Source organism: Bemisia tabaci, chromosome 5, assembly GCF_918797505.1.
Source record: "Bemisia tabaci chromosome 5, PGI_BMITA_v3".
Classification (NCBI taxonomy): domain Eukaryota; kingdom Metazoa; phylum Arthropoda; class Insecta; order Hemiptera; family Aleyrodidae; genus Bemisia; species Bemisia tabaci.
Window position 1 is genome coordinate 14,240,997 of NC_092797.1, and position 26,944 is coordinate 14,267,940.

The following is a 26,944-nucleotide window of genomic DNA, read 5'->3' on the forward strand; positions in this document are numbered from 1 at the left end:
ACCTTTATCATCAAATCAAGTTTTCTACTCCATGTATTGTAGACTGTAAACTAATGAGCTTTTTTTTTTCAAATGCAGGATACTCATCCAGCTATCAATGACATCCATTGGGCCTGCGCGCTGAGTCACTCACTCGGAAAGTCTGAGCTGAGCAATATGATACCGTTGCTCGTGAAAAATGTGCAATGCGCCACCGTACTAAGCGACATCTTACGCCGGTGCTCGGTAACGGCCCCTGGTCTGTGCTCAATCCCACCCTCTGAATCAAAGCACCACCACCATCATCACCATCATCACCACCACCACCACCACCATCGATCTTCAAGCTCCATCAGTCGCAGTGCCATAAAACCGCTCTCCTATGACCGCCCTCCCCTGCGACAGCTCCTTGAGGCAGCGGTTGCCGCCTACATCCACACGACGCATTCCCGACTCACCCACATTTCTCCGCGTCACTATGGAGATTTCATTGAGTTCCTCGGCAAGGCCCGGGACACATTCATCTTGGCGCACGATGGTCATGCGCAGTTCACAACACTGGTAGAGAATATGAAATTAGCTTATAAAGGCAAGAAAAAGTTGATGCTGTTAGTCAAGGAGCGTTTTGGCTGACTATTGCAGTCTGGGGCCCTTCACTATAGGTAGAGGCCTGGAAATTTTGCGTTTATGGCTTCCTGATCTTGTTGAAGAATTTGTCAAAATATAACAAATCTTTTCCCAGGGTCAGTATTTCGATTAATATTTTCGAGATTGGCTAATCATTATTTTAAAGCCATTTATTTAAATACTTGGAGAAAAGCGCACTTGGATTCATTGCAGACAATTTCTTTTTAACTAAGCAATTTTTAAGGGTGTTTTAGTTCTATCAGTCTCTTTCCATCATTTAGTCTTATGAAATAAAATTGAAGCAAAAAGATAAAAGAAAAAAAAATTGAAACTTTTCAATCTAAAAAGATTAAAAGAGATGCTTTTGTGTGTAATCAGTCTTAATAAGCGCTCCATTTTTGAGTCTTTCTTTTGGGTCAAACACTAATTTTTAATCTTGAAATTGTTGGGCGATGCTGTTAATGGAAGCAGGTTTCTACAATAAGTTTCAAAGGAGATGCCAGGAGAAAATTTTCAAGCCTTTTACCATTAGTGATCGGGTCGTAAGGCAGGCAAACCATATTAATCAACCTTTAAATATTTTTTGACTGTGATTACCTATTTATGCCTGTATGCATGCATATATTTGTTCATTAACCCATGCATATGCATAAATGTCTATTTTATTTTTATACTTTTCTTTTTCTTTGTGCTTAGTTATTTTATTATTTAGTTAATTGCGAAGTTAATTTTGATTTATTTGTATTTCAGTTTTTTTCCTTCCCATTTTTATTAGGTTTCAATCAATATTTTTTTTTGCGGGAAAGATTTTTCAAAATTCATGATTGTTTTTATGTTTTTTATTGGAGGTACAACAAAGTCCTCAGCAGTGAAACTGTACCACAGATGTTTTTTGTATCATCATACATTGTAACACTATTGAATGTAAGATGCATTTTTTTTTCTTCCTCTATGATTTGAACTTCTTACTAAATGAAAACTTTTTTGTTTTTTGTTTCCCCCCTCTTTTTTATGTTTATTATTTGGATTTTATGTGTCTTTTTAGACTACATTGCATTGTATTTTAATTCACATCATTATTTATTTTTTGAATACATACAGGCTGCTGCTGCTCCCTTCTTGCCTTCACATTTTTAATTTTTGCAGAAGGAACTTTTTCATTTCATTCATTGATCCTGAATACCAAAGTCCAAGAGCTTTTGTCTTTTAATATCATAACTGGAGTAATCCAAAATCAGATTTTTCAGTCAGGAATTTTTTTTTTCTCTTTTTTTTTCTCAGATTCAGTTCCGTCAAAATATTCATTGAAATCTCGCAGGTTTCAGTTGAACATAACTACCTGTCAATACCCACCTGAGTTTTTAGGTATATATTACCATGATACTTACCTCAAAATTTAGCTATTTCCAAAGTTTTTTTATTCAGGCTTGTTTAATAATTCTTATCATTAGAACGTGTAAGCTGCTTGGTTTTGTACCAGTTGTACCGATATTTTTTTACCTTCGAGTTTGTCTGGAACAGTGTGAGGTTTGAAGTACATATTCGTTTTGGATGAAAAGTCGTTTCTGTTGTTTTTGTGTCCTCAGAGCAGTATGTAGGAAGAGCATATTCTTGCTATTAACGATTGATCAAGAGGTTTGATATTCGTGCAATCTGTTGTTTTGCTTTTTTATTCATTTGTTTCACTCTTGTATTTAATCGAACAATTTCAAAACTGACCTGATACTTTTCGATTGTATTTTGTGTTTTTACTGGAAGAATCTAACTAATCCAGCCACATGAATGTATATTTTCAATCTCTGAACGGAACTGAATGAATGAAACAGAGGCTGAGGTCAGACTGGATCTTAGTCTTTTGCTCCAATCTTTTGTTTTGTTGACTTTCCTAGAAAATGTTTTCTTTAACCCAACCTTGCATTTATTTTTGTTCTAGTTATTATGCTTTCTTGGAATGTTCTGTAATTTAATTGTTACAGAATAATGTTTTTATGTTTATTATATAGCTAAAAGAAGATTCTCCCAGAGACTTTCTTTATCTTTTATAATCTAATTTATCTCCCCCTTATTTATTTATTTTTTTTTTTTTAAATTTATTTATCATCATAATTATTACTATAATATTTTGTGGGTTATTTTTTTTCTGTTTTATTTTTTTTGGTACCTCCCTATTTCTAAAACATACTTACATGCAATATTTACAAAACTGTAAAGAAGAAAATTGTTCTCAGCTAATGTAAAAATTCAAATGAATTTTTCCCCCTTTTTTGTAAATTTGTAAAGAAAGTATCAAGAAACTGCTTTTGTAAAAATATTTTGTCGTAGATGAGGAAGTCTACTCGAATATTATTTTCTTATCAAACTGTTTCGAAATTATTTTAAACTAAGTATATATAAACAATATAAGATCTCAAGTTTAAATTAAAAGTTAGTTTTAGTCGCATTTTGTAATTATGTACGTATTTTCAAGTATTTTTGCGTATTTATTTTTATGGTTCTTCGTAGCAGTAAGTAAAGAATTATTTTCACGCTGTCGAATGTACTCACGTTGTATAAATTTGCGTCTTACCGTAACTCATAACAGATTTTCTGCTCTTAATTGTTATGTTGCAAAAGAGGCCATACCTAATTAATCTCAGAAAATATTAAAAATCAAACTTTTACGCCAGCATCCAAGTTAGTGTCAGTGTTAAAATTGCTCTATTCAAATTTTCTATACATTTTCCCTGAGTTTTAAAATAGGTTTGTTCCAACTTTCTATTCCTATGAACTTGTAAATTGAAGTAGGTTATTTCCTGAAACCATTTTCAATTTCCTCGAGGCTTACTTAAAAGAGTCTTGCCATTATCTTTGCATTTTGCTCAGACTCTTGCCTTTGTACTGCGATGCTGCTATCTACCCACTCAGTTTTAGACGGTAACAGCCCTCCATTTCTTCTATTCTTTACGCTGTCAAACCAAAGAATATTCTGTCCTTATTTATTCTTATTTTGTTTGTTTTCAAACTTGTGTAAATTTCTTCCAACCGTTTACTCAGAAGTGATTTTCTTTTCTATTCCTATCTAAGAAGGAATGTTCTTCGAATGAATTTCATTTACATATCGCGTAAAGGTTTTTTTTCTAACCTTTGTAGTGGCATCAGCTTTTTATGTGGATATCAAGCTTGTTTACATGCTATTTTGGGTGGAAAATGGCCATCTGAAACTGGGAAAATACTCTTTACCTCTAGAAGGCAGCATTGACCATAAAATCAAAAGAAATGCCCTCTGGATGTCAAAATTGTAGGAATTTTGATTTTTGCTGGTTGGCACCTTGCCAATTTTTCAAGAATTAGTAATGAGAACGAAAAATTCTACTTCATTTAGTATGTACCAAATAAAATCCTCCTTATGGCTCTCTACTATTTATTTTTTAATCTCCTCAGCTTGCAGCCTATTTTCAAGTATTAACCAGTCTAATTTCTGATCTATTTCATATTTAATCATATAGGGAAGACGAGGGCGTCACCTTCCAGTTTCCAGTAAAGATGAAGGCACTGAAAGGATCAGAAGATGTTAGACATATCTCTAATGCATCTTTTAGATGCTTGGTACATTTATTATTTATTTTTGAAGTACTAATTTTTCTTCCTTCTCAAGTTGTCACCCTCCGGCTAAAGTATCACAAGCGCCATTTGTGCCTAGACGCCATGTCTAAATTTCTCAAACTCTTCCAATCTTTTACGAGAGAACTAATGGACAGGATCACTTGAAAGTTTGATTTATTTTGTTATCAAGATTGACCCCTGAAATTTTCATGGGAGTTTGTGCAAAAGTTTTGAAGAAAAAATTAATACAATACTGAGATGTCCAGTAACATTGCGTCCAAGCGTTAATGGTGCCTGTGATATACTTAGGGTGGAGGGTGATTCTTATTTTTCTATGAGTAACTTATCATGTGATGTAATGAGTATAAAAATATTCTGTGTGAAGCATTTTTTTTTAACTTTTTAATTCTTATCTTAAAACTTAACCAGTTACCTCTCATGTGTTTCTGAGTACCTACCTATTCGAGACTCCTGCGAACCTCCTTTGAAAATCAAGATTATGTACAATGATTGAACTTTACCTGCTACAGTATTACTTTTATTTTTTATCTTGGAGATGCTAAAACTGTTGTTATTTAATGCATTATTAGGTACCATTTGTTTTTAGTAGGTATAATGAATTGATTGTGCAATCAAAAGCGTCTTCTAGAACGACAGCGTTCAAAAAAATTCTTTTAATACTTGTACCTACTTCTTTCATTGTATTTCAGTGGGCCAGTTGAGCAAGTCACAGAATTGTGTTCTAATGATGGAATTTAGAGACCAGCAAAAAATGGAAAGGCTTTTTAACACAAAGTTTCTACATCCGATATTGATGGTGATATCGTTTTGATGATAAAACTGCAAAAATGCGTATCTCGGTTTCGGTGTTTCAAAATCACCACTCCTGTTTTGTTTTTTGAAAGAAGACCTAATCATCATCATGGCTTGAAATTCTTACAAAATATTTGCCACTCAGAGAAGAAAAATTACTGAAGTTAACAAGAGATGATTAGTATTCCATGAAGAAAATAAAGTATAGTAAGTAAAGTAAAAAGGTAAATAAATTTCCGTTAAATGAAGTATGACAGAAAGTCTACTATGTTGCAAACTGAGATGGGCGTTTCTGCAGTTTCATCATCGATTTGTAGGAGAATATAGTAAATAATATAATCCACCAGGAATATGCGTACCATGTTTCCACTAGCCTTGTTTTATTAACGTTGCACTTTTGATGTATTCTTTCAAAGAGCGGTGTCTCCCCATCAAAATTGGATGCATAAAACTCTTTTACATTGTCTGCAAATTTTATATCTTTGTCTCTTACAACTGACCAACTGACTCTGGCTTCGATCTGGATTTGCTTTTCACCAAGCAACTAATCTATTCAGTCCGATAGCATAGACTTTAATGTCGACTTTTTCTACAACATTCATGAGCCTCCATAATCTTGTGTTGTAACGCCGTAATATATCACTAATGGTCCAAGTTCAAATTTTTTTCTGAAACCAAGAAATGTAAGATTTGCCCTGTAACCGAGTTTAACTGTGGTTTTTTCCTCCTTTTAAATTTTAACATCGGTCATCGCATTTTGAATAAAGATTTTCTGGAAGGCATTTTGACCATCGTTAACACACTTCATGTTTCCAAAAATGTAAAATGCATTTTTGATTTAAGCCACCAATGTGTCAAATAAGCAAGATCAATGAACTGTGATAAACTGATATGTAATACAACCTATTGCTATACGCCATGTTTTCCAGCGTACCTAGCTGTGTCCTGGAAGATAATATTCCATTCTTTCTTATCTGATCGAATATCTTGTGGCTAAGTTTGAAACATAAAATGTAATAGTTGCTCATCTGTGTTTCCATCACATATAAATGGAGAAATGGTAACTTTTCTTTTTGTTCTGCTGGGAAGGTTTCATTGACGCAAGGTATTTTTAAAAGTTACTGGTCAGTAATAATTCTTCTGTAAGTCTGAAAATAAAAAAAGGAACACTAAGGCTGTATTGTACATACTTAATTCGATTTTGTGATTCTTTATCATGTACCGACACCTCAACTCATTAATTATTGGTTCACCTGTTGCTCGGTTTTGAAAATTTAGCACCCCCAGAGATGGTGTACCATTATGTGAAGATTTTCTCAGATCCATCATGAAGCGTCATGGATACACTTGTACATATGTAATAAATAATTGTATTTATTTAGTTAATATCTACCTCTAATGTTAATTAAAATTTATCAAGGACTGAATTTAACAAGATCTCTATACTATGAATGCTTTGTAGATAATGATTAGTTCAGTTATTAGAGTGTATTAAACGAAAGTTTGTTCATAATAAATTCATCCTAAACTCGTAATACTCAGTTGTTATGATTTAATTCCTTAACTAATGGCTCTATCACAAAGTCCGTCAAGTCTGGGGGCATGATTTCTTTGTAAAATCAGTGCCGGATTTGGCAGGTTGGCATCATTAGGGTTTCCAACGATCTGGAAAACGTTGAAAGTGAGGAATTTTTTGGATTCAAGACTGTGCAAACTAATCGCCAGTGCCTTACTCCATAATTTGAATCTATAGATTTAGAAATTTTGTCTAGAGTTTAGTGTGAGTCAACGTAGTTGATGGAAAAAAAGTTTTAAGAGGAAGTATAGTTTCATTATTGCATGAATAATTGATTTTTTCCAATCTGCTGGAAAGTATGACTCTCGTTACTGCATAAAAAGGCAAGCAAGCGCAGCGCGTATTTTATTAGTTAGATTCCTCTCAGATTTTATCAAACACTTTGTCATGACCATGGTAAGCATTAAGAATGTTCAGAGCGACAAAATGAAAAATAATGAAAAGAAACAACTTTTCAAGATTTTTGATTGAGTAAAACGTTTAAGGAAGAAAATGAGGAACTAAGGCTCAAAACGGGAACTTTCACGAAACTTAAGGGTTGAAATCCATTTAACTGTGAATTTTGATAGTGAAACGCATGAATTGCACAAATACACAGTTCCAGAAAGTTTTCTTTAGCCAGTAAACAGCTCATTTTTTTTTGGATATTAAGTGGCAATTAAAACTTCGATCATAATCTAAAATTTCAGACATTGGAAATAGAAATTTCGTCTGGGGATGCTCATATGCCACAAGCTAGAAAATCGTGGAAAATAAGCACATAGGATGATCTTGAATTGATGAGATACATTTAAGAGAAAAAACAAACATCCAGAAAGTTAACAAGCATAAATGAGGGGCTTCGAGGACTAGGCGCATGAGTGCAGTTTTTGAAAAAATTGAGTTATTAATGATTTCAAGTAAAACTAGTCTTAATGCAAATTCTGTGAAACATTCGCTCCGAATTTCAAATTTTTAAAAACTTTGAAAAGTCAGTTTGAACTTTCTTTCCCAATCCATGCAATTTCGAAAATTCAAACACCTATTTCTCAAAATAGTAAAAACTACACTTGTGCACCTTGTCCTCCAAGCCCCTCAAATGTGGTAGGATTCATTCACCTTTGAAGAACTACCAAAAAATTCGAGGAAAGTTTCCAAGAATATATGTTCCATCTGGCAGTTAAAACCCATCAGAAACTCAGATCCGATCCAGATTATGAAGAGAATCTGCGTGGCAAAAATTAGACCCGTAACAATTATTCCTTACAATCTAGTTTTATTTTATAGTAAAAAAATTAACAAATCTCTTGAAAAAGGGACAACTTATTTGAATTCACAATATGAAAAAGGATTATGTGCAGATTAGGAAGAAGTGGAGGCAGCTTTCGCTTCTTCAAGTTTGTAATGAACATCATTGCAGTCTTCGTCAGCAATGTGAGTCCAGCCTTCTTTTGTGATTTGATAAACTGTAAATAGAACACACAGAGATTAAAAAAATTGTTGCCTTAGAAAAGAAATAAGAGAAAACTAAAACAATTGAAAAGAGGAAAGTTACTTTCACTTCATTTAAGTAGACTCGGAAAAGGACAAAATAAAAGAGCTTTCGTTTAAACAGTCAGTTCTTTTTGATGGGACCTATCTGTTCAAGGCGATTTCGTCCTGATGTAAAGGAATTTTTCTAGAAACACTGAAAAAAAACGAAAAAGTTTTTCTAGGTGGCATAAAATGATGGCCTGTATAGATCCTGGTTGACAGTCCTCGAGTGATTAAAGGGTGACGTCATCAACATTGTCATGGTCTACTATCTCAGTATTGTTAACATGAGAATCAAAATCCAAGAATTCTGAATAATCCTCAACCTATCTGAAAATCAAATCATCATGAATTTCTGGCATAATCAAACTTTCATTAGCGTCTCACACAAATCCTAACTTGGGAAAACAATTTTGATTTGTTTCAATGGGCATTTCACTTCCCTAGCTAGAAACTCAATTGCTTGCTGAACGTCAATTGTTTTGCCTGAATCAGTTACCTTTGAGTCAGGTTGAATTATTTTCTCATAGCTTTTCTCCATGATGGACTTTAAGTATATCATTTTCATCATGCATAGAGATCCCTTTCTAAGTTTGCTAAGATTGCAAATATATAGATTCTTCTAAAATTGTTCGTTACGTTTCTTTGGCTCTTCACTGCTAGTGTAATGACTAGCAAATTAGTTTTCAAAATCATCCTAAATTGCTAGAGCCCAATCCTCTGAAATTAGAGAAGAAAAGGAGGAAAAGAGCAATGCAACATACCTCTGATGATACCACCACTAGCAGCGTCACGATGTGTCGCGTGGTAGATAGCACGGCGGCCTAATTGGTAAGCCTCTTCGTCTGTTAGATCCCATCTGTATCCTGAGTCCAATACACCAAAAGCATATACTGATCCAGATCCTACAGAGAAAACTTTACCGGGAGTCCTTGTTCCATCGTCACTGATGTAATACAAACCTGGGCCCTGAAAAATATGCAAATTTGAGTTACTTAACTCTTTATCAGGACAACAAGATTGCTTCTTGCTTCTTATTTTGAGCTACGTTGCTTGTGCCTTTTCTGAAAAGAATCAATTTTTGATGAGTCGACAGTGAGACTTCCAAACCACGTATTTTGCTTTGCAATGTAGCAGACTTCCTGTCATACTTTATTTTTACATTGAAAAACCATTTGGCATTATTTCTTGAAAATTTCCGTGAATTTTCTCCTCTGCGCGAAAAAATATGTGAAAAGTTCAAGGAAAGAAGTTGATTTGTTCTTCTTAAAAAAAAAAAAAAAAAAAAAAAAAAAAAAAAAAAAAAAATTGAGAGCAGAGATTTTTAAACTCCGCAAACAAGATACATGGTTTGGGAGTTTCACCGTCGAAGTGCCTATTCAGAAAAGGTCCGTTGTAGTTGAGGCCATGAATCTAAGTCTGAGTCCTTATTCATGGGGTCTCAGTACATTGTCATCAATTTTGAGAAGTGATTTGAGCTGTTTGAAAAAATGTAAACATGTGATGTGGTAAATGTAGACATTCCCTATTTGTACTTGGCTTTACTTCATGGTTGATGCCTAGGAAAGTTATAAGAGAAAGATAGACTCAACAACTGGTTCTTGGATTTCGTTTAAGGGTTGAAACACAGGTAAATTGACCTGTACAAACAACACAAACTTACCAGCAGGCGGATCATTGAAATTATGCCAGCATGACAAGACAAGACATAGCCCTACCTTTACCACGCAATATATACATAGCATTTTGATGTTTTATCGGGATGCATTTAAACTTTCAATAATTGGCCTGCAGGGAAACTAGTTTAAGTGGCTTAAGCCACTCATCTAACTTTGCCTATCACTCACTTCCAGTGGCGATTGCAGAAAGTTGGTAACAATGTTAATTCTTCATTTTAATTCATTGAATATATTAATTCTAGGTGAGGCAGCCTACCTCACCTAGAATTGAGTATTTAGCATAAGTTTAAACAGAGAATAAACAATGTTGCCAACTTGCAAAGAGGCTGTTGGAGTGGGCCACTGCCCACCACTTTTCATGGAGTGCTCTCTAGAGCCTATGGAAAAATAGTCTTACCCGCTTATCCCAACCGGCAAGCATCATTCCCATTGAGAGTCCCATTCCTTTGTAGTTGTAAAACATGTTGGCCAATAGTTTTGAGGCTGCAGCTACAGAGATGCGTTCTCGGTTCCGTAATTCATACATGCGACACTGTTTTGTCAGAACTCGGTCCCAGTAAACACAGTCGGCAGCACCACCGGCAAGTGTTCCCAATAGGAAATCATTGATTTCAATTATTTTTTTCATGTTCTGTGAACCTGCGGGAAAAAAATACATGGATAGAAGGCATAAACAGTGGTAAAAAGTTACTCATCTAATCTCATCAGTCAGTACATTCCAATATTAATTAGATATACTGCTAGACATACGCTATTTATTTTGAACTCTTGAAGAGAAAGGAATCTCATCTTTGGGTATGAAGGCAATTTTCAAGAGGTTGCTCAAACTAGATATGATGAAGGAACAACTTTCCTAGCAAATCCATCAGTATGGTTCCTGTTTTTTCTACCTACTATCTATTCATGCAATGGAAAATAATAAAAGTAATGTTTCCAAAATATTTCTTTGGACTTGCGGTCAAAAGAAATTTTTAATAAAAAGGATGCTATGGTCTACTTTCTCACATTTCCCTATTTTTCATTGTTTAAATTTAACGCTGAAATACACTATCTCATTAATGCTTACTTACTGATGTCTTCTAAAGGACTCAATCAGATGACTTCGGAAACCTACTTGCCTCAACACTCTTGATTAAAATACAGTATTAAAATATAAAATTCGTACCAATAAAACTGCCACCAGTGGCTCGAGAGTCTACAGCTAGGAGCACACCACCCTGGTATCGGAAGGCTAACGTCGTAGTTCCATGATCAAATTTAAATTGAATTGGCTTGCCACTTTCATCCTTGTTAAAGCGAGCTAAATTTCTTGCAGGCTACAAAAAACAGGTTTTAATCATTATTGAGATATTATTAAAAATTGTGTTACCTATCGTTAAACTATGGTCAAAGACAGAGTGAAGAAGGAACACATGAGACCCTACAAAAATAGAAAGAGGAAAAGAGACACAGATTAGTGGGCTAACTTAGAAAAACAGCCACAGAAAAATATACACACAAAACGTGGAAACTCAGCGTCAATAGACTGTTGGACTTCCCTTGTAAGGCTGCGAAGAATGAACTGATTTAAGATCTGAGAATGCAAATGAAAGGGACAGAGAACCCTATGCCATTGCCAAATCAAGAGAATGAATTGATTTCTTTTTTTGGATCCTCAATTTTTATGATCAAGAGATAAGATTTGATTTTCCTATTTTAGTCGAAACAAGCAAGTCTAACCTTGTTGCTCAACGGGTGAAAGAGGCACCCACCGAAGGCTGTCTCCATAAAATGGCAAGGAAAGCCAGTGCATCAATTAGATGTGTGACTAGGATTAGTAAGTATAAAGTAGGCAACAACACACTGTCGAAGCACCTCAAAATACGTTAACAAACACCAAATTTATACAAATCAAATGTCGACATGTTCTGTAATTTGATCAGACAGCTGACACCATCGCAGGGACTGATATTCTTCCAGAGGATCTTTGGGCCCAGAAAGAAAGAGGCAAAGGAACCTTCACTCATGTTAAAGGAAGGCATATGAACCCTATGTCACCCATCTTCCCCCATGGACCTGATAATGACTCGTCAGAATCGCAACTTGGCCAACCCTGATAATGATTGTTGTTTTGGTGTTCGAATGACACCCATTGAAGCCATAAGTATTCGAGCATGTTTTATATCATGATCAGTCTGAAATAATTAGCTTTGATACATTTTATCAATGGCAAAATTGATTCTGATACTCACATCAGCAAAAGGAGGTAGAGCTAGTTGAAAGCCGTTGGTGAAATTAGCGGTTTGCTCGCACACATCTTCGACGGTTTCATTCTTGAATGGGCGGAACTGAAAATTTGGACCGATTTTACAAACATCGGCGAGAGCCATAACTACCTAATATTAAAATAAATAAAAATTTGACTGAGAAAAAGGAGGCTTCACGGCGAAATGAATGAGTACAACAGTTTTGAGGTTAGCAGATGACAAGAGGGAAAAAGTAGGGAAAAAGGGACCAATGAGATGAGTTACGAAAAGCTAAAAATCTCAGCTCATTTTCCTTATCAGTTTACTGATTACACAGACGCAATAATTTTCCAAGAAATATAGTAGAATAGCTAAAAAGTTTCATAATAAAATTAATTACTGAACATAATATTCATTATAAATGATTTACATAATTGTAAAGAATACTGTTGGACATTCCAAAAGCTCTTTTTGAGTTGTTATATTGGTTATTTGCAATGTTTTGGATTTGGTTCCGAGCAAAAACAATCAGCTGAATGGCGTTCCGCGTTCTGATAAACGCACTAGCTAATTAATTTCTACTTATTTTCGCGGAGTGTCCCCATTTTAATCTGTTTTCCGTTCATTCTTTATTGAAGAGTGTGCTCCGAGATTAAACACTCAATATCACCTCACTGAGCACTGAGTTCTGTCTCTCAAAGTTCGTCTCGTGTGCTCTGTGTTATTTATTTACTGACCAAGATGGCTGAGAAGTAAGTGTTGTTCTTTGTGTTCCCATGTCTTTTTCAAATTCTTTATAACTTATCCTTTTCGTTTAAAATTCTTCCAGCTTTTCAGATCACTTGATAACGCATATCAAGTTTTGTTTTTCCTTTAATCTTTATCATCTATGGCAGGATTCCCACCTTGTTACATCACATCACATAGATGTCCATAATTCGCTACACATCAAATATTTTCAGCAGTCTATTTGCCGAGTACCTATCAGGGGATCGGAAGCTACGAAAGTGTTTGAACAAGTGTACGGCTTTGATAAGATGCTGTGCATCTGGTTAGGAGGGATTTTTTTCATTAGTCTAGTATGGACATCGTTTGTTTGCCTGATATTTGGGTAGTTTTAATATGTACTGGGTTCTATGTAATTGAAAGTTGACTTTAGACCCAATTATCATCATAAACAAGTAAGAGACGGGTCAATTTCTTTTAAAGAAACGAAGATCTACTCATATACAGAGCAGGGATGCTAAGAAATCTTTTGAGCATAAATTAGGTCCAGACTCAGCCTCTAATGTCCTCACCTCATAGAAAGGTCTCTTGTTCACGTAAAGCCTCAAAACTCCTAAAAAAAGCAGACAAAAAGTAACAGGATTAGAAGGGAAGTTCTGATTTTAGTTTCACAGAAAGTGCATGAATATAATCGTTGAACTAAAACTTTAAATCTCAATTTCAGACTTTTCTGTGTATTATGCTTACATTACTTAAAAAGATACACAACTTTTTAATTTCTTCTTTTATACATCTTTCTTTGAAGGGAAAGGTTTAATCATTCTATTTAAGTAAGTTATTTCCTCAAGGAAATTTGTCCATGTTGCAGATAGGCCGTAAAAGTGCTAGTTTTCTTCAAAATAATAAAATTATTCCTAGAAATTATGTTCATTTGTGACCCTCCATAGGTGAAGGTACACCCAAGATAAATGAGGAATTATTGTGAAACGGACCTGAGGACCTAAATTCTGCCAGGCTTACTCAATGCATTTACTGTTTTCTTTTTTAATTAATGTGTCCAATGTACTTAAAAACTCTTCAGGACTAAACTGGCAACCCCATTATCTCGGTAGTCAAGATATTACCTCAAAATGTCAATTTTTTTTAACTCTGATGCTAGTGACTTGCTGCTATAGTGTGATGGCTATTGTGTTTTGCCAATCCTTCTATATCATGTGAAAGATTAATTTTTTTTTTTCTTTTTCTATTCAGAGCGGAAGAAGCCAATGGAACGGAAGATAAAAATCCAAGTGATGAACCACTGGCAGAAGACAGCAAAAGCAACAGCAACGGAAGTAATTGGTGGGGCTCCTGGTACAGCGCTGCCAAGAACAAGGTATTTTCTCAACCTCTGCAAGCTCAGTAATTGAGAAATTGGATTTTGCCAATGCACTCAAATCTTGTAATTCTAATTTCCTCATCCAATTTCAGTATGGTTAATCTTTTATTTATTTTTTAAGCTTATCAATTTTTTCAGGATTGCCACAGTCAGGGACTTCTGAGAAATGTCAGGGAAAATGACAAAAGTGTTAGGGGACAATTGTAAAGTCACCTTCTTTTGCTTTGTAGAATGACTCTGATGGTTTATACAACAAATTTCTTTAAAGCTATTTCCAATTATGCCCTTTTAACCATCTGGCATATTTTCAGTTGTCACGGAAATTTACCAAATTGGTTCAGGGAACTGTCAGGGAATTTCATTCTCCAAATTCTGCGGCAATCCTGTTTCTGTGGTTGTCATAGGTTGTATGATCTATCTCTGTCATTTCGGATACCAACAAACTCTCATTCTCATTGTCTTACTGAAAGCGGCATTTAAGTATTCGTTCTTAAATTCTACCAACTACTTGTGATTTTCTATAAATCTTTGAAATGCTTTTTATGAGTGGCGGTAGCCATATCCGGGCAAGTCACCTATCCTCCAACAATTGACATGTATGAATATATGAGCTTCTTGGGCAGAAATTATGCATCACCATTCAAAAATAAGGAGCTGTTGAAGTTTTTCTCATTTCAGTAATTCTAATTCAGTATATATAATTTCAACAAAATAATATGATTTCACCTACCTGCAGATTGAGAATTCTAATGAACGGTTGTTTCTCAGACATATTTTTTTTTTTTTGAATTTTACTTCTGGTCTTTTCCTTTTTTTCTACTTTTTAAAAAGAGCTCCCAATTTCTGTTTCAGTCTGTGGAAGTCCTGGATTTTGTGAAAAAAGATTTTGACGAATTTTCAACTGCAGTGAAGTCTGAAGCCAGCAGTGTTGTCAAATCAACGTCCACCATCTTTAAAGAAACCCTTCAGGTAGAACTCTCTATCCTGTCATCCTTTTCTATTTTTAGCCTCATGAAATTTTATTTGGCTTTTTCCAAAATCGTCAATTTGTAATACATATCTGACTGTGTGAAAAAAAGTTTTTAACAGTAATTCTTGTTGATTTATTTATCATGCTTTACGGCTAAATGAAGCTAAGAGACCTCCTTTTGCTGATGCCTTTTCGATCATTCAATCATGAAATTATTAATTTTTTCAGTTGGACAAACCAGAATCAACTGCAAGCAACGTAAAGAGGTCTGTATCAACTTTCTTGGATCAAGTCGGTTCTGCCCTGAATCCAGTTGCAGATGATAGTGATGAGGAAGCCATCTTAATTAAAAGTAACGAACCAGTTGCCATTTCCCGATTGCAGGTAATTGAATATGCTTATTTCCACTGATTCATCTTGTAAATGAAGATCTAATCCCAAACCATGGACTTTTTTATTTTGGCTGTGTTTTTTTAGGAATTGAATGTTAGACTTGAAATTAAACCGATTTGACCAGAATTAATTTGAATACTTTTGGTAATATCCTCTCTTTTTTTATTAATTTAAACAAGCATCTAAAAAATATTCTGACTAGAAATTTCATGAGTATTTTTCATGATCTTTAAGAAAGTCACAGTAAGTTTCAAAGTATAATTTTTTTTAGTTTTCTGTTAAATTAGTAAAAGATCAGAGAAAACTGGGCAATGTGTAGTTTCGCGGATTTGGGTTAGTGGCATCCAATTAAATGTCAATTTTTGTAGGCTCATTGTTTCAATATTGTTTTTCTCATATTGTATCTATAAGTAAGAAATGTTGACTCAATTATTTTTTAATATCTGATCATTATCTATTTGCAGGCTCAAATATTAGAAATAGCATCAAATCCCAAAACATTCTTAACGGAGATTGAAGAATGTTACTCAAAACAATTTGAAGCTTGGCTTGAGGTGACAGAGAATGAAGACAGCAGCCCACTTTCAGCTGAAAAATTGACGAAACTTTTGCATGCCAATCCCAAACTTCAAGAGAACTATGAAGCTTTAGTTCCATCTCAGGTAAAATTCAAGCTGTTTTCTTGGAATTCCTTAATAATTTACTAGTAACTCGAACTCATTATTAGAGCTTTGCCAAACACTCGACTCTCTACCACTCAACCTACAGCTTATTTGACCTTTTTACATTTTAATCTTCAATAAAGTTGATAAACAAACCTTTTAATCTGTGCAATATTTAGACTTACAGTTGACCTACACTTGACTTTTTTGCAAAAATGAAGAAAAGAAAAAAACAAAAAATAAAACGAGGAAATGAGAAAAAAAAAGTTCAAAGGATTGACAAAGATCGATCAATACTAGTCAAAGTTGCTTTCGCAATCACGGACATATTTAAAGGTCTTAGGTTTTGGTAGTATATCAGTCACAACTATCATTTCTCAAACCTAATGTCTCAAACTGGCTTCCACTTAGTTTCCTACAGATACACGCTAATTTTTTCTTTTTCCTCAACTACTCATTTCTGGCATTGATGATAGCTGTTTTCTCCCTATGCAGGTTTCTCATGCTGTGTTTTGGCAACGATTTCTGTTTCGCAAAGCGCTCCTGGAAGACGAGGAGGCCAATCTACAAAGAAAAATACTGAGAGAAAAGCAGTTGCTTGAAAATTATCAGAAAGAGAAAGGTAATATGTACATGTTTGAAATTATTCTCCTGCTTTGTACTATAAGTATGGCTGTGAATTCAACTCACAATGTTTTGCTCCCTAATAGATTGTGTTCTTTGATTGCTGTAAGTGTGATTTATCGATGGTTTATTTTTTAGTTTCACATAAAGGTGTACATGCTATGTTCCATTTGAAAGAACAAATGAAAGAAACATAATCTTGCCTTGCAATTTTCACTACATTTTTTCTAACTTCCAACCAGTTTTCAGAGATGATGGGGATGGTTTTAGTTTTTGCTCATTAGCAAGTTTGATTTTAAAATTGTATCATCCTTTATTACAAGACGCTTTGCATAAAACTGATTTCTTCTCTCAGCTGTTTCATGAACACAGTACATCAGCCCCTCCTAATTTTTTAAAATTTTTCTTTTTTGTTTTTTGGACAAAAAAATTACTGAAAGGAAATCAGTGATCACAAAAAAGTTCAGTGTCTACTAAATTTCATTAATTTTGTTTTAAATGTTCTTCATAACCTCATAGGCCTAGTAAGCTGTAAAAGTTGAACTCTTTACGTGCTAATTTTAAGAGAAAGAAGCTGAGGAGTAAATTTTAAAGCATTTTCAAATAAGTTTTTACAGGGAGAGAATGCATTGCTGCTGCCGTTTAAAATTTTCAAACAAACCCTTATTTGTAAGTTAACAAGATAATGGATGGCATGTTGTTATCTTTGGGAAGGATCTTCATTTTTTTGGCCACAAGAAGCAATACTGTGAGGGTTTGTGTTTGTTATATCTCCTTTTGGTTAGGAAGGGAAACTCTCCTTGCTCAACAAACTGGTGTTGCAACTATTTCATCAGAAAATGCAGTCTTAAATGCCATAAAATTATTGTTTCACTCTTTTTTTTTTCGGAATTGGCACATAGAAAGTTAAATTTTAAAAGCTTATTTTGCTTTAGAGGGCGTCAAGAAACGCAGCTTAAAAAATAAAATTTAGCTGACATCGCATCCCTTTGTAATTTTTACAATTTCCTTTTTAAGAAATTATAATATATCAATATAAAATTAAAGTATAACCAAAAAGATACAACATCTAAAATCGAGATACGAGGTTTCTGAGTTTAGCCATTGAAACATAACCTACCATTGCGGTCAAAAAGTTGCTGCATCAATTCAATGAACAAAGTTTTAATAATGCATTAAATTTATTTTCGTTTCAAACTTTAAGATTTTTCTTTGCCATTAATACAACTGCCGCAAACAATTCGAAGAAGGGAACATGTCTTGTAGTCCTTTGATTTTTACCATGTCTAGTGGTTCAATTGTATTGTATGTCTGATTGATAAGTTTGCCTTAACATGTGAAAAGACGACCAGCTGAGCGAAAGCATTTAGCATGCATGCACCAAGTCTTGTCATGCACCTAATTGTACAGTTTTTGTTTTACTTTACCTTTGCTTTTGGCGTTGTCCACCAGGCAGTGCTACTTCTCTTTGTTTTGAGGTAATCTTTTTGTAGAGCTTGTAAAGGCTGTGTTTAGTGTAGTAATTTTTTGACCGCAACTTAAATGGTGCCACAGGTGTAGACTGAGTTGCCCTCAACGCTTTCCACTTCCTGGAGTTGTCAATTTTAAGCACAGCCCAACCAAAAAGGTCTCTAGAATGCTGACTTCAGGCATCATGAATTTAATGAACGCTCTCTGGATGAAGCTGTCATTACCTATGGTCCAATAGGTACTAGTGGCTAACAGAGCTTGATTTGGACATTTAAGCTAGGAGAGCGCGCTTTTCTAAAAGCTCACCTCTTGGCCAGGCTATTCTGTGTGCTACACGAAACTTTAAGGCTCCTAATTCATTGGGATCAACCACGACTAGGATTTTACAAATTACCACAAGAAGATAATTTTTCTCAATGCAACTGAGATGAATTTCAAATTCTCTTTATTTTTCCTATCTTTCTAGAGAAAGGTATTGGTGCCCATCTTGAGTTGACGGAAGATCAACAGATTAAAATCCTAAATGAGTATGATGAGGAAAGGAGAAACTCTTTAGGAACCGGTCAGTCCTGTCTTTTTACATTTTTTGCTTTTTTTACTGGCCCTTCTTTCAACTATCTTCTCTTCCATGTGGTCTAAATTTATTTATTTTACAGTCTTGGCTGTATTATATTTGCAATCTTGCCTTTGCTAGAGTTAGAAATTTGTGGAAATGGTAATTTTGAGACAAGGCGTACAACATGGAGTTATTTTTATGTATGTTTCAGGTTGAAACCAGATGGTACTTTTGTACATTTCGACTAGATTTGATGTCTGTAATCTTTCAGTCTACTTAGCACAGCATATTAACTTTCCATTAAAATTTTATCAATTAATAATCACCCTTTACATGGAAACTATTTTAACCTTTGAGGCTGTTTCATATTCAATTCACCACAATTCCTCATTATATAATTAGACTCAATACAGATTCTAGACAATCAGTCGGCCATTAGACAAGATTTAAACTAGAAAAAAAGTCGCACCTTTTCACCACAAAATCTCACGCAGAAAACGATTCAAACAACAGGAAATTCGGAAAGCAACTCCTGAACGAGTTATTAACAAGTACTTTTAACACAGATCTAATGAAAGTTGTATCATACAAATGACATCACTTGCATTTTTGTCTTTCAACAAGAGTTAATTAATTATTTGCGCCAATCACAAAATCGTGTTTCAATGATTTTAGTACCTAGATCAGTCTGGGAACTGAAATGCAATGATGGACCCGTAGACAAGGTACAAATTTAAGCATTCCGATTAATGTTTTTTTCTTCAAAATCATGTAGAAAACGATTTTTGCAACAAAAATTACTGGCACTAACTGCTAACCAAGATATGAATGTTTTTATGAAGCACTGGCCATGAAAAATTCAAATTTCCCGCTCACAAGAAAAACCAGAGTCCAAGTGAATGAAACTGCGCTCTACAATGGTTTCAGTAGGCTTCTTGATTGGGCAATGTTCCCATTCTATCCTATGTTGTTCAAAATGTAAACAACGTGCAACAGCAGAGCTGATATGTCGCAATTAAAGTTGTTATATTTTCATACTGCAGAGACTGTTACAGTAACGTCTAATGTGCGATTTATCATGATCAGATAAATTTTTTTATTAGCGGATAGTTTGAATTAATGCATCATAAAACATTAATATCTTGGTAAGGAGTGACTGTCAATAACTTTTGTTGCATAAGTCGTGTTCTTTGTAAAACTTCGATGAAAAAATTTAAATCATATTGCTTGTATTTGCTCCTTGTCTTGTGGCCTATCGCTGAAAAAATAGTACGCATCAATGAGGTAATGTCATGCTAGCATATTAATAAAATTCTTCTCAATCCAGCATCATTTTAGGAGAGTTTACCCTAAACTTAAATATCAAATAATAATGCTCACTCCTCATCTCTTTCTTTCTGTATTCCAGAGCTTGCTCGATCACAGTCAAAATCCCCTGATGGAGGTATTCCTGTTCGTGAAAAAAAAGATATGGTCATAGTTGGAGATAGTTCCACCACATCATCAACTCTTTCAAGCGGTGATAAAGGTAAGAATTTTTCTGAAAATGTAACCGAGTTGAAAAAATTGACTCCAGTCCACTGAAAAAAAATTTGTCGTCTTCAGCGCAAAAGAACATACCTCAATTGCGCTGTTTTAGTGTTCATTATTGACATTTTATTTTTTTATAGGAGAACCATCTCATAATATTGCCCTAATTCCCAGTAATTTTTTTTGCTGTGAGAAAAGGCACCAAAATTTTTAGACAAATTTGTGAAGTGGTTCTTCCATGAAAAAATTAATTGTGCGTGGAAATACTGGAACAGCCCAGACAAAATATGTTCCTTTGCGCGGGGGAAAATACATTGTGTGAATTTCAAAAAGCTGTTTCTTGAAACTGAACAGGTTACCTCAAATTGCCACAATTTTGATCATGGTTGACTTCTTTTGACCCTTTTTGAGCCGCAATGTTTGTAGAACATGACAATGAAGTATGTGAAGAATGTCAGCAAGTTGCGTAATTTTTTTTATATTTAGTTCACTCCCTTGGAGAAACAATCGATCAAGCTGAAGTTACTGATCTATTTTTTGCCCCCTTTCTTTCTTTCTCTCTTTCTCTCTTTCTCTCTTTCTTCAGTTGCATGAAAAAATAAGTTTACAGGAGTCATTAAAATTTGGGAGGACCATAACCGATTGCCTTGCTGTGTGTTCTAAGTTTCCCAGAAGAATTGAGTACCATGAACCGGAATTCATAAGAACTTTCTTTGGGAACCCTAGTGGTCTTTTTTCAAATTTTTAATGAGCACTGAGGGTTTGTAATCATTTTGAGATATTATTTGTTTGGTCAAAATAATCAGCGAAATCGAGATGAATTTTTAGATTGATTGTCGATTATTGATTTATCGGTGTCAACTGAATATCTCATTTAATTTTTTTTTTTAAGATAATCAAAATTACATTTATACTCATGATGTAATCTAAAGAATTTTTAATCCTTTGAGTCTAAATTTCTTTTTGGGAAAACCATGCGTTTTGCAGTCAATCATTAAATCACATCGATTTTCGGGAAAAAATTTAAATCGTTTCTTTCAACTCAATTTTATCTCAAATATTACCATCCTAACTTGGTGATGAAATGTTGAAATTCTATCTTGTTTCCTAACTTATACATACTTTCAAATTTTAATTTTAATTATGTGCCCCTCCTTTTTTTTAGAAAGCACAGAAGATGACTGGGAAAAAGATTTCGAAGTTGATGATGCTGAAATCAAATCATGAACAATGTGCGAATAGCAGTTGACACGTAACCGAAGCTATATCTGAAATCTCTGTCCATAGTTTGTGTATCTGTTCGGAAGACGATTTGTTTGCTTGTGTTAATCATACTGTAGTTCCTCATTGTTGCCTAAGTACCTTTAGTGTATTTGCTCTTTGAGACATTTTCAGCAGAAGGCAGTTGCTAGGGTCATAATTTTTATAGTCTCTGTTCAATGCATCTGATTTTAGGTGGGGCATCAAATAATTTGTTCCTTCCCCTCCGCCTGAAGAATGTCTGATTTCGATGAGCTGTTGTAAGCTCTGGTGTTTCCAGTAATCTGCATCTTCTGTTTTTGATCTTGCCAATGTGAAGCACAGTACAAACTTTCGAAGATCAGTGAGGCTTTTTTTATCATTATTAATGATTCGCGATCAATAGTGCTGTTTCCTCAAAAACTTCGGTTTTTTTTTTTCTACGCGTATCAATGATAAAATCCATAGTTTCAGGTCAAGCTGAAACTATGGTATCAATAGAACGACTCTGTTTTACCACGAAACCTATATCTGTTCTAGCAATAAGTCAATGGATAAAACCACCATCTAACAATCGTATTGACGGTGAAACTGCAAAAATACTTATCTTCGTTATCGTTTTTCAAAATCTCTGCTCCAGTTTTATTTTTTAAAAGGAGACCTAACGAATATCATGGTTTGAATTTTTCACAAAATATTCCTCATGTAGGGAGGAAAAATCTTCAAAGTTTTCAAGATATGATGTTTAATAGTTTCCCATCTAAAAAATAATGTATGATAGGAAGTCTGCAACGCTGCAAATTGAATTACGCATTTCTGCAGCTTCACCATTGATATATCGAACAACAGCATCAATGTAAATTGGAAGAGAATCTATTGATGTCATGTTGTAATGCTTCCCTCTCCTCACAATTATTTTAACTTGAGCAATTAAGCTGAGTATTCATTACTTTCTAATTTCAACCAAAGTAATTTCGTATCAAGAAGCTGCTGACATATACTTGGGGTTTGGGACAGTTCATCAATTTACTGATGCATCGTAAATTAATTTTAATAGCTTGTCGGTCAGTTATTTGTTTTATCGAAAAACTTTCATGGTTTGGTTCTACCCAGTTCTAGTGAGCAGAGTATTTCATATTTTTACTGCTGATTTTTTTTTTTTTTTTTAAAGGGCTTAACTGCCTCTCATGAGTTCTGAGTTTCCATTTTTAGTTTTACTCGCGAGAGTTCATGGTTTTCGTCTTCTCATTTCGGAAGTTAGTCAATAACGTAAGAGATTTGGCATTTTGCTTTTAATTTTGTTTGTTTGTTGTTTTTATATGTTTTCAAAAGTAGAGTTTGATAAATCTCGCTGTATAAATTATTTTATTATCAGAATCATTTTCCTTCTGAGGGTGAAAATGCCACTTCTTAGAGAAGCTACCACAAAAGCCCTCTATCTCTTTGAAATTAGAAACAGAGTTTTAAGCGTAAAACTTGTTTGAGTTTCAATGCACCGTTTGTGGTCAAATCGGTAGTATAAATTTGCCATCATGTTAAGAGTAAGAGCATATGAATGGATCGCCGCAAGGCACAGAAGCTTTTTACGTCAGTGATACTTAAGGACTACTGGAAAATTGTATAGTAGTCCAAAAAATAACTCCTGTATTACCAATGACTTTTCTATAAACACAGCGGATGACTCAACTAAGTATTAAAGAACAAAGTGGAGGAATAATGGTGCTAATTGGATTGAAAAAGGAATCATTTGACCTCAAATAATGTCTAATTTTAAATGTCATTGAAAACTGATTCTGAATCAAAATTCAAATTGATTTACAATTTGTATTTACTTACTTCAAAACTACTTCATGTGCAAAGTGCTTACCTTTTTCAGTTTACTTTTTGTCTTATTTTTTTTAAATGTATTTTTTCATACCAAAAATTTTTGTTGTTTGAAACAGAAATGACGAACACTCATTGTCTTTAAATTGAAGGTTGGCTACAAAGTGAGAATAGATATACAACTTTATACTTTTTTTCTTACAGAGAAAAACATCTATAAGGGATCACCAGTGAGCACTAGTGAGCATCTTTAAGTGATTTTATTTTGAGGGACAAAACTCCTCTGAAGGTTCTGACTGGTTCTGTCTATGGATCATCAACATTAGATTTTAATTGGATGAATTAAAAATGAATTACCATCCTTGGCTCATCCAAAAAAAAAAACACCCATTTTCATGGAGGAACTATCAGCATTTATGTATTTCATTTAATGAGCTAGAAATGGATAGTTGTTCCTTGTCGTGTAGTGGAGTCTGTTTTGCCATTGATGAATCCCTTAAACTATAAAAAAGTGCTAAAAGTTAATTTTTACAACCAATTGCTATACCATTGCCATGCTGTACAGTTTTGGTTGTCAACTGTAAAAATTCATCCATAATATTTGGATTTCATTTTTTAATAAGGAACTACCATTTCTGGCCCACCGGAAAAATGACTTACCTGCATCGGAAAACTAATGGAACAGAAGTTGTTTCTAAAATGAGCTAGAAATGGGAGTTCTTTATCGCAAAACAATGTCTGTTCATTAATTGTATCCCTTTTTCGAGACTATATGAAGTTTTCATTTTTATCTTCATAATTTAAGAATGGTCATGTAATTCCTATGACCTCCTCTTCTCCAACATTAAACTCTTAACCATATTCACAAGAAATGTTTCAAATAATCTGCCTCTTACATCTCAAAAATGTTTACAAGCCTTTGTATCTACTCTGGCTTTAACAGAACAGAAAAGCAGGAGGCCTAAGAACTATTGCTGATGAAGTGGCGCTACAATATTTTCATAGAAAAAATGGAATTTTTTACCTTCAGTGAGCATTGTCTGTCCTTGTACAGAAAGAGTCATTGAATTGCTCCAAATTAATTTCCAAAGTATGTTGCAGTTTTTCAATTCATTTATTTTACCTTCACTCAAACAAAGTAAGGAAAACATTTGGTGCTGTAAAAAATGAAAGCAAAGAATTTCTATTTCATTTTATATCAACAGGGAAACCATATCCTATGGTTCCACTTGCATTTATATTTTTTAAATTGTTACCCCAAAAGAATTATTTTTTCTGAGATCGTACTTCTTCCCAAAGATCCTTCTACAGGGTTGCCACAGTCAGGAAATACAGGGGAAAATGAGAAATTTTAGGGAATTTTAAAAAGTCAGGGAAAATCTGGGAATGTAGGGGAAATGATTGAAGTTTCAGGAAAACATTGTTAGGCCACCTTTATTTGCTTTTTAGGATGGGTTCGACCTTTGGACCTACATGTTTTGCCTGAAAACTATCTCAACTTATGCCTTTTTAACGATCCGGCATATCTTCAATTGTCAGGGGATTTTACTAAAGTCTGTCAGGGAAAGCAAGGAAATTCATTTCCTAAATTCTGTGGCAACCTGTCAGGTTTACTGCTGTAAAAATAATGAAACTCATAACAAAGTACATAATGGTTTGAGTTCTTTTATGCTTGATTGTTAAGTGTAACATTCCAAATCTTTTATTTCTGCAATCTCAAATGACTTTTTAATCAGTTAAAGGAACTTAAGTTTCTTGCTCAGATAGACCATAAATCAATGAAAGTTCTCTCTGAACTTTTTCAAATGCTCATAGACATTATGTTGTTTGCCGATGCTAAATTAATTGGAATGAGTAAATATCCTTTGTCAACTTTTTCTCTGTATATTCTTCAATTTGTCTCATAGGTTTAGTCTGAATTGGTGAAACCATTTAGTTGGTCCATCAAGAACAGTCAGAAGCAAAGGTTTTTGTCTTTTATGCTAGCATTTATGTAGGTACTCGCGCTTCAAAATGTTTTACAAAGAGACTCAGAGGAGGACTGAGTTTTGAAACTATTTGAATTTTTGGCAGCCAATATTGTATTTTTATTTTATTTACGATCCCTAATATTGGCTACTTATGTAAGAGTAATTTGCGGTTACTTAGTCTATTCAATAAATTGTGTTCGTTTATCCATAAAACGTTCCGGATATTTTTAATTGTTCCAGAAATACCACCTTTTCAATAATTGTTTTATATATCACAGGGCTTATCTGAATATTCTAAGTTGAAATTTTTGAGTAGAGAGGCCTGTGTAAGATCAAGGATTTTGAAAAATGAGGAAGTTATTCCAGCTTTTCATCCATATTGATTTATACAGCATTGGTGGATTTTTTTTGTTTTGAACATGTGTGTATCAAAGATTTTCTTTTTTCATACCGTGAGTTACAGAGAAAGGATAAATGGTCCCAAACAGAGGCTGATCGCTCTTTTAAAATGTTGTAAATTTTAAGTGTAGTCAGTGAAAATTAAGGAAGGTTTCACAAATGTGTAAATAAGATTGTTAATTTACTAGTTATGTTTATATCACAATTTTATTGATTAAAATTTGAACACTTTTTACATCGCCTTGTTTTTTATTTTTGTGTATGACCTGTACGTAAGGCAGGTACCTCATTTACCGCATTCAGTCAAACAGGTCCCATCAATCTACTTTATGGAGAGTTTAGCTTAGCTGTAGCTTAGAATAGAAGGTTCACAAGTACGTTATTATTTTTTTCTGTTTTGAGGTATTCCAAGAAAAGGAGCTGCCTAGTAGACTGAACACTTCCTTCCTAATCAACAATTTTTGAAGTTCTGCATTCCATATGTTTCAAGTGTTATATATTAATACCAGTTTTTCTTAGACACGCAGATCCCTAAGATAAGGTTGAAGAGTATAGCAATATTTCAGATTACTGAAAAAGCGAATGATTAGATTTTTAAAAAAAACCTAACCTTAGTAGCAATGGCTCTTAAAAAAAATTCTACAAAAATTTGTCCAAAAAAATGTAAAAAACTTGTAAATTTTCAGAGTTAGTAAATTTTAAGTAAAAAAACTCTTAAAATACTCGTTTTAGGAAACCCTTATGGAGAGTTCTTTTAAAGAAAAAAATAGTGTTATTTTAATTGAAAGAAAACATAATATTTACGTGAAAAACAACGAACTATATCCTCAATTTTTATGGACTGCAACTTTTCCTTTCATACTTTTCTGTTCACCACTTTCCTCGTTTTTGCCCGCTGGAAGTTTGTAAAAAGAATACGTAAATTTTAAGTAAAATTTACGTTAAAAAAAAATTACTTATAATTTTGATTCAATTTTATGTAAAAAGAGACCCTGAAGGGTTTCCTGATACGAATATTTCAAGAGTTTTTTACGTAATTTTCAAGTGGTTCTGAAGTAAATTTTAAGTTCTCTTAAGTTTAAAGAGTTTTTTACAACTTTTCTCAATAGTCACTGCTACTAGGGTAGTTAATATTCTTTTACTCTAAGCGACCGATATCTCAAGTGCAGAAAAATAAACAGATTTTGACTAGGTACCTGCTTTCTCTTAA

The 26,944-nt window shown here is 34.0% G+C and overlaps 3 protein-coding genes across 4 annotated transcripts in view; 2 read left to right on the forward strand and 1 right to left on the reverse strand.

Annotated features, from left to right (window-relative positions):
- LOC109042145 (zinc finger SWIM domain-containing protein 5) overlaps window positions 1-6,536 on the forward strand; it is a 186,850-nt gene extending 180,314 nt beyond the window's left edge. The window contains exon 19 of the mRNA XM_019058723.2: window positions 79-6,536. Within this exon, the coding sequence (XP_018914268.2) occupies window positions 79-612 (534 nt within the window). The 3' untranslated portion in view covers window positions 613-6,536. The remainder of the gene's footprint in view (window positions 1-78) is intronic.
- A 1,276-nt stretch (window positions 6,537-7,812) lies between these two features.
- Prosbeta5 (Proteasome beta5 subunit) lies at window positions 7,813-12,228 on the reverse strand. The gene is made up of 5 exons (XM_019058727.2): window positions 12,000-12,228; window positions 10,934-11,084; window positions 10,166-10,407; window positions 8,854-9,058; window positions 7,813-8,022 (listed from the first exon to the last, which is right to left on the reverse strand). The coding sequence occupies exons 1-5, from the start codon at window positions 12,135-12,137 to the stop codon at window positions 7,919-7,921; spliced, it is 840 nt and encodes a 279-aa protein (XP_018914272.1). The 5' UTR covers window positions 12,138-12,228; the 3' UTR covers window positions 7,813-7,918.
- A 259-nt stretch (window positions 12,229-12,487) lies between these two features.
- Window positions 12,488-25,969, forward strand: LOC109042146 (BSD domain-containing protein 1-A). 2 transcript variants are annotated; one of them, XM_019058724.2, is made up of 9 exons: window positions 12,488-12,745; window positions 13,971-14,094; window positions 14,950-15,066; window positions 15,296-15,451; window positions 15,925-16,122; window positions 16,618-16,744; window positions 18,683-18,778; window positions 20,181-20,300; window positions 21,468-25,969. In XM_019058724.2, exons 1-9 carry the CDS (start codon window positions 12,735-12,737, stop codon window positions 21,527-21,529), a joined length of 1,011 nt encoding a protein of 336 aa, XP_018914269.2. In that variant the 5' UTR covers window positions 12,488-12,734; the 3' UTR covers window positions 21,530-25,969. The 2 variants fall into 2 exon arrangements, with proteins under 2 accessions (XP_018914269.2, XP_018914271.2); XM_019058726.2 differs by lacking the exon at window positions 18,683-18,778.
- Window positions 25,970-26,944: the final 975 nt, after the last annotated feature.

Coding starts and splice junctions, on each gene's coding strand:
- Prosbeta5 (XM_019058727.2), bottom strand. CDS start 12,137: ATGGCTCTCGCCGATGTTTGTAAAATCGGTCCAAATTTTCAGTTCCGC. Junction 10,408..10,933: donor CACTGGTGGCAGTTTTATTG/GTACGAATTTTA, acceptor TTTTTCCCGCAG/GTTCACAGAACATGAAAAAA. Junction 8,023..8,853: donor TAGTGGTGGTATCATCAGAG/GTATGTTGCATT, acceptor TTCTATTTACAG/TTTATCAAATCACAAAAGAA.
- LOC109042146 (XM_019058724.2), top strand. Junction 15,067..15,295: donor TCTTTAAAGAAACCCTTCAG/GTAGAACTCTCT, acceptor TAATTTTTTCAG/TTGGACAAACCAGAATCAAC. Junction 18,779..20,180: donor GAGAAACTCTTTAGGAACCG/GTCAGTCCTGTC, acceptor TCTGTATTCCAG/AGCTTGCTCGATCACAGTCA.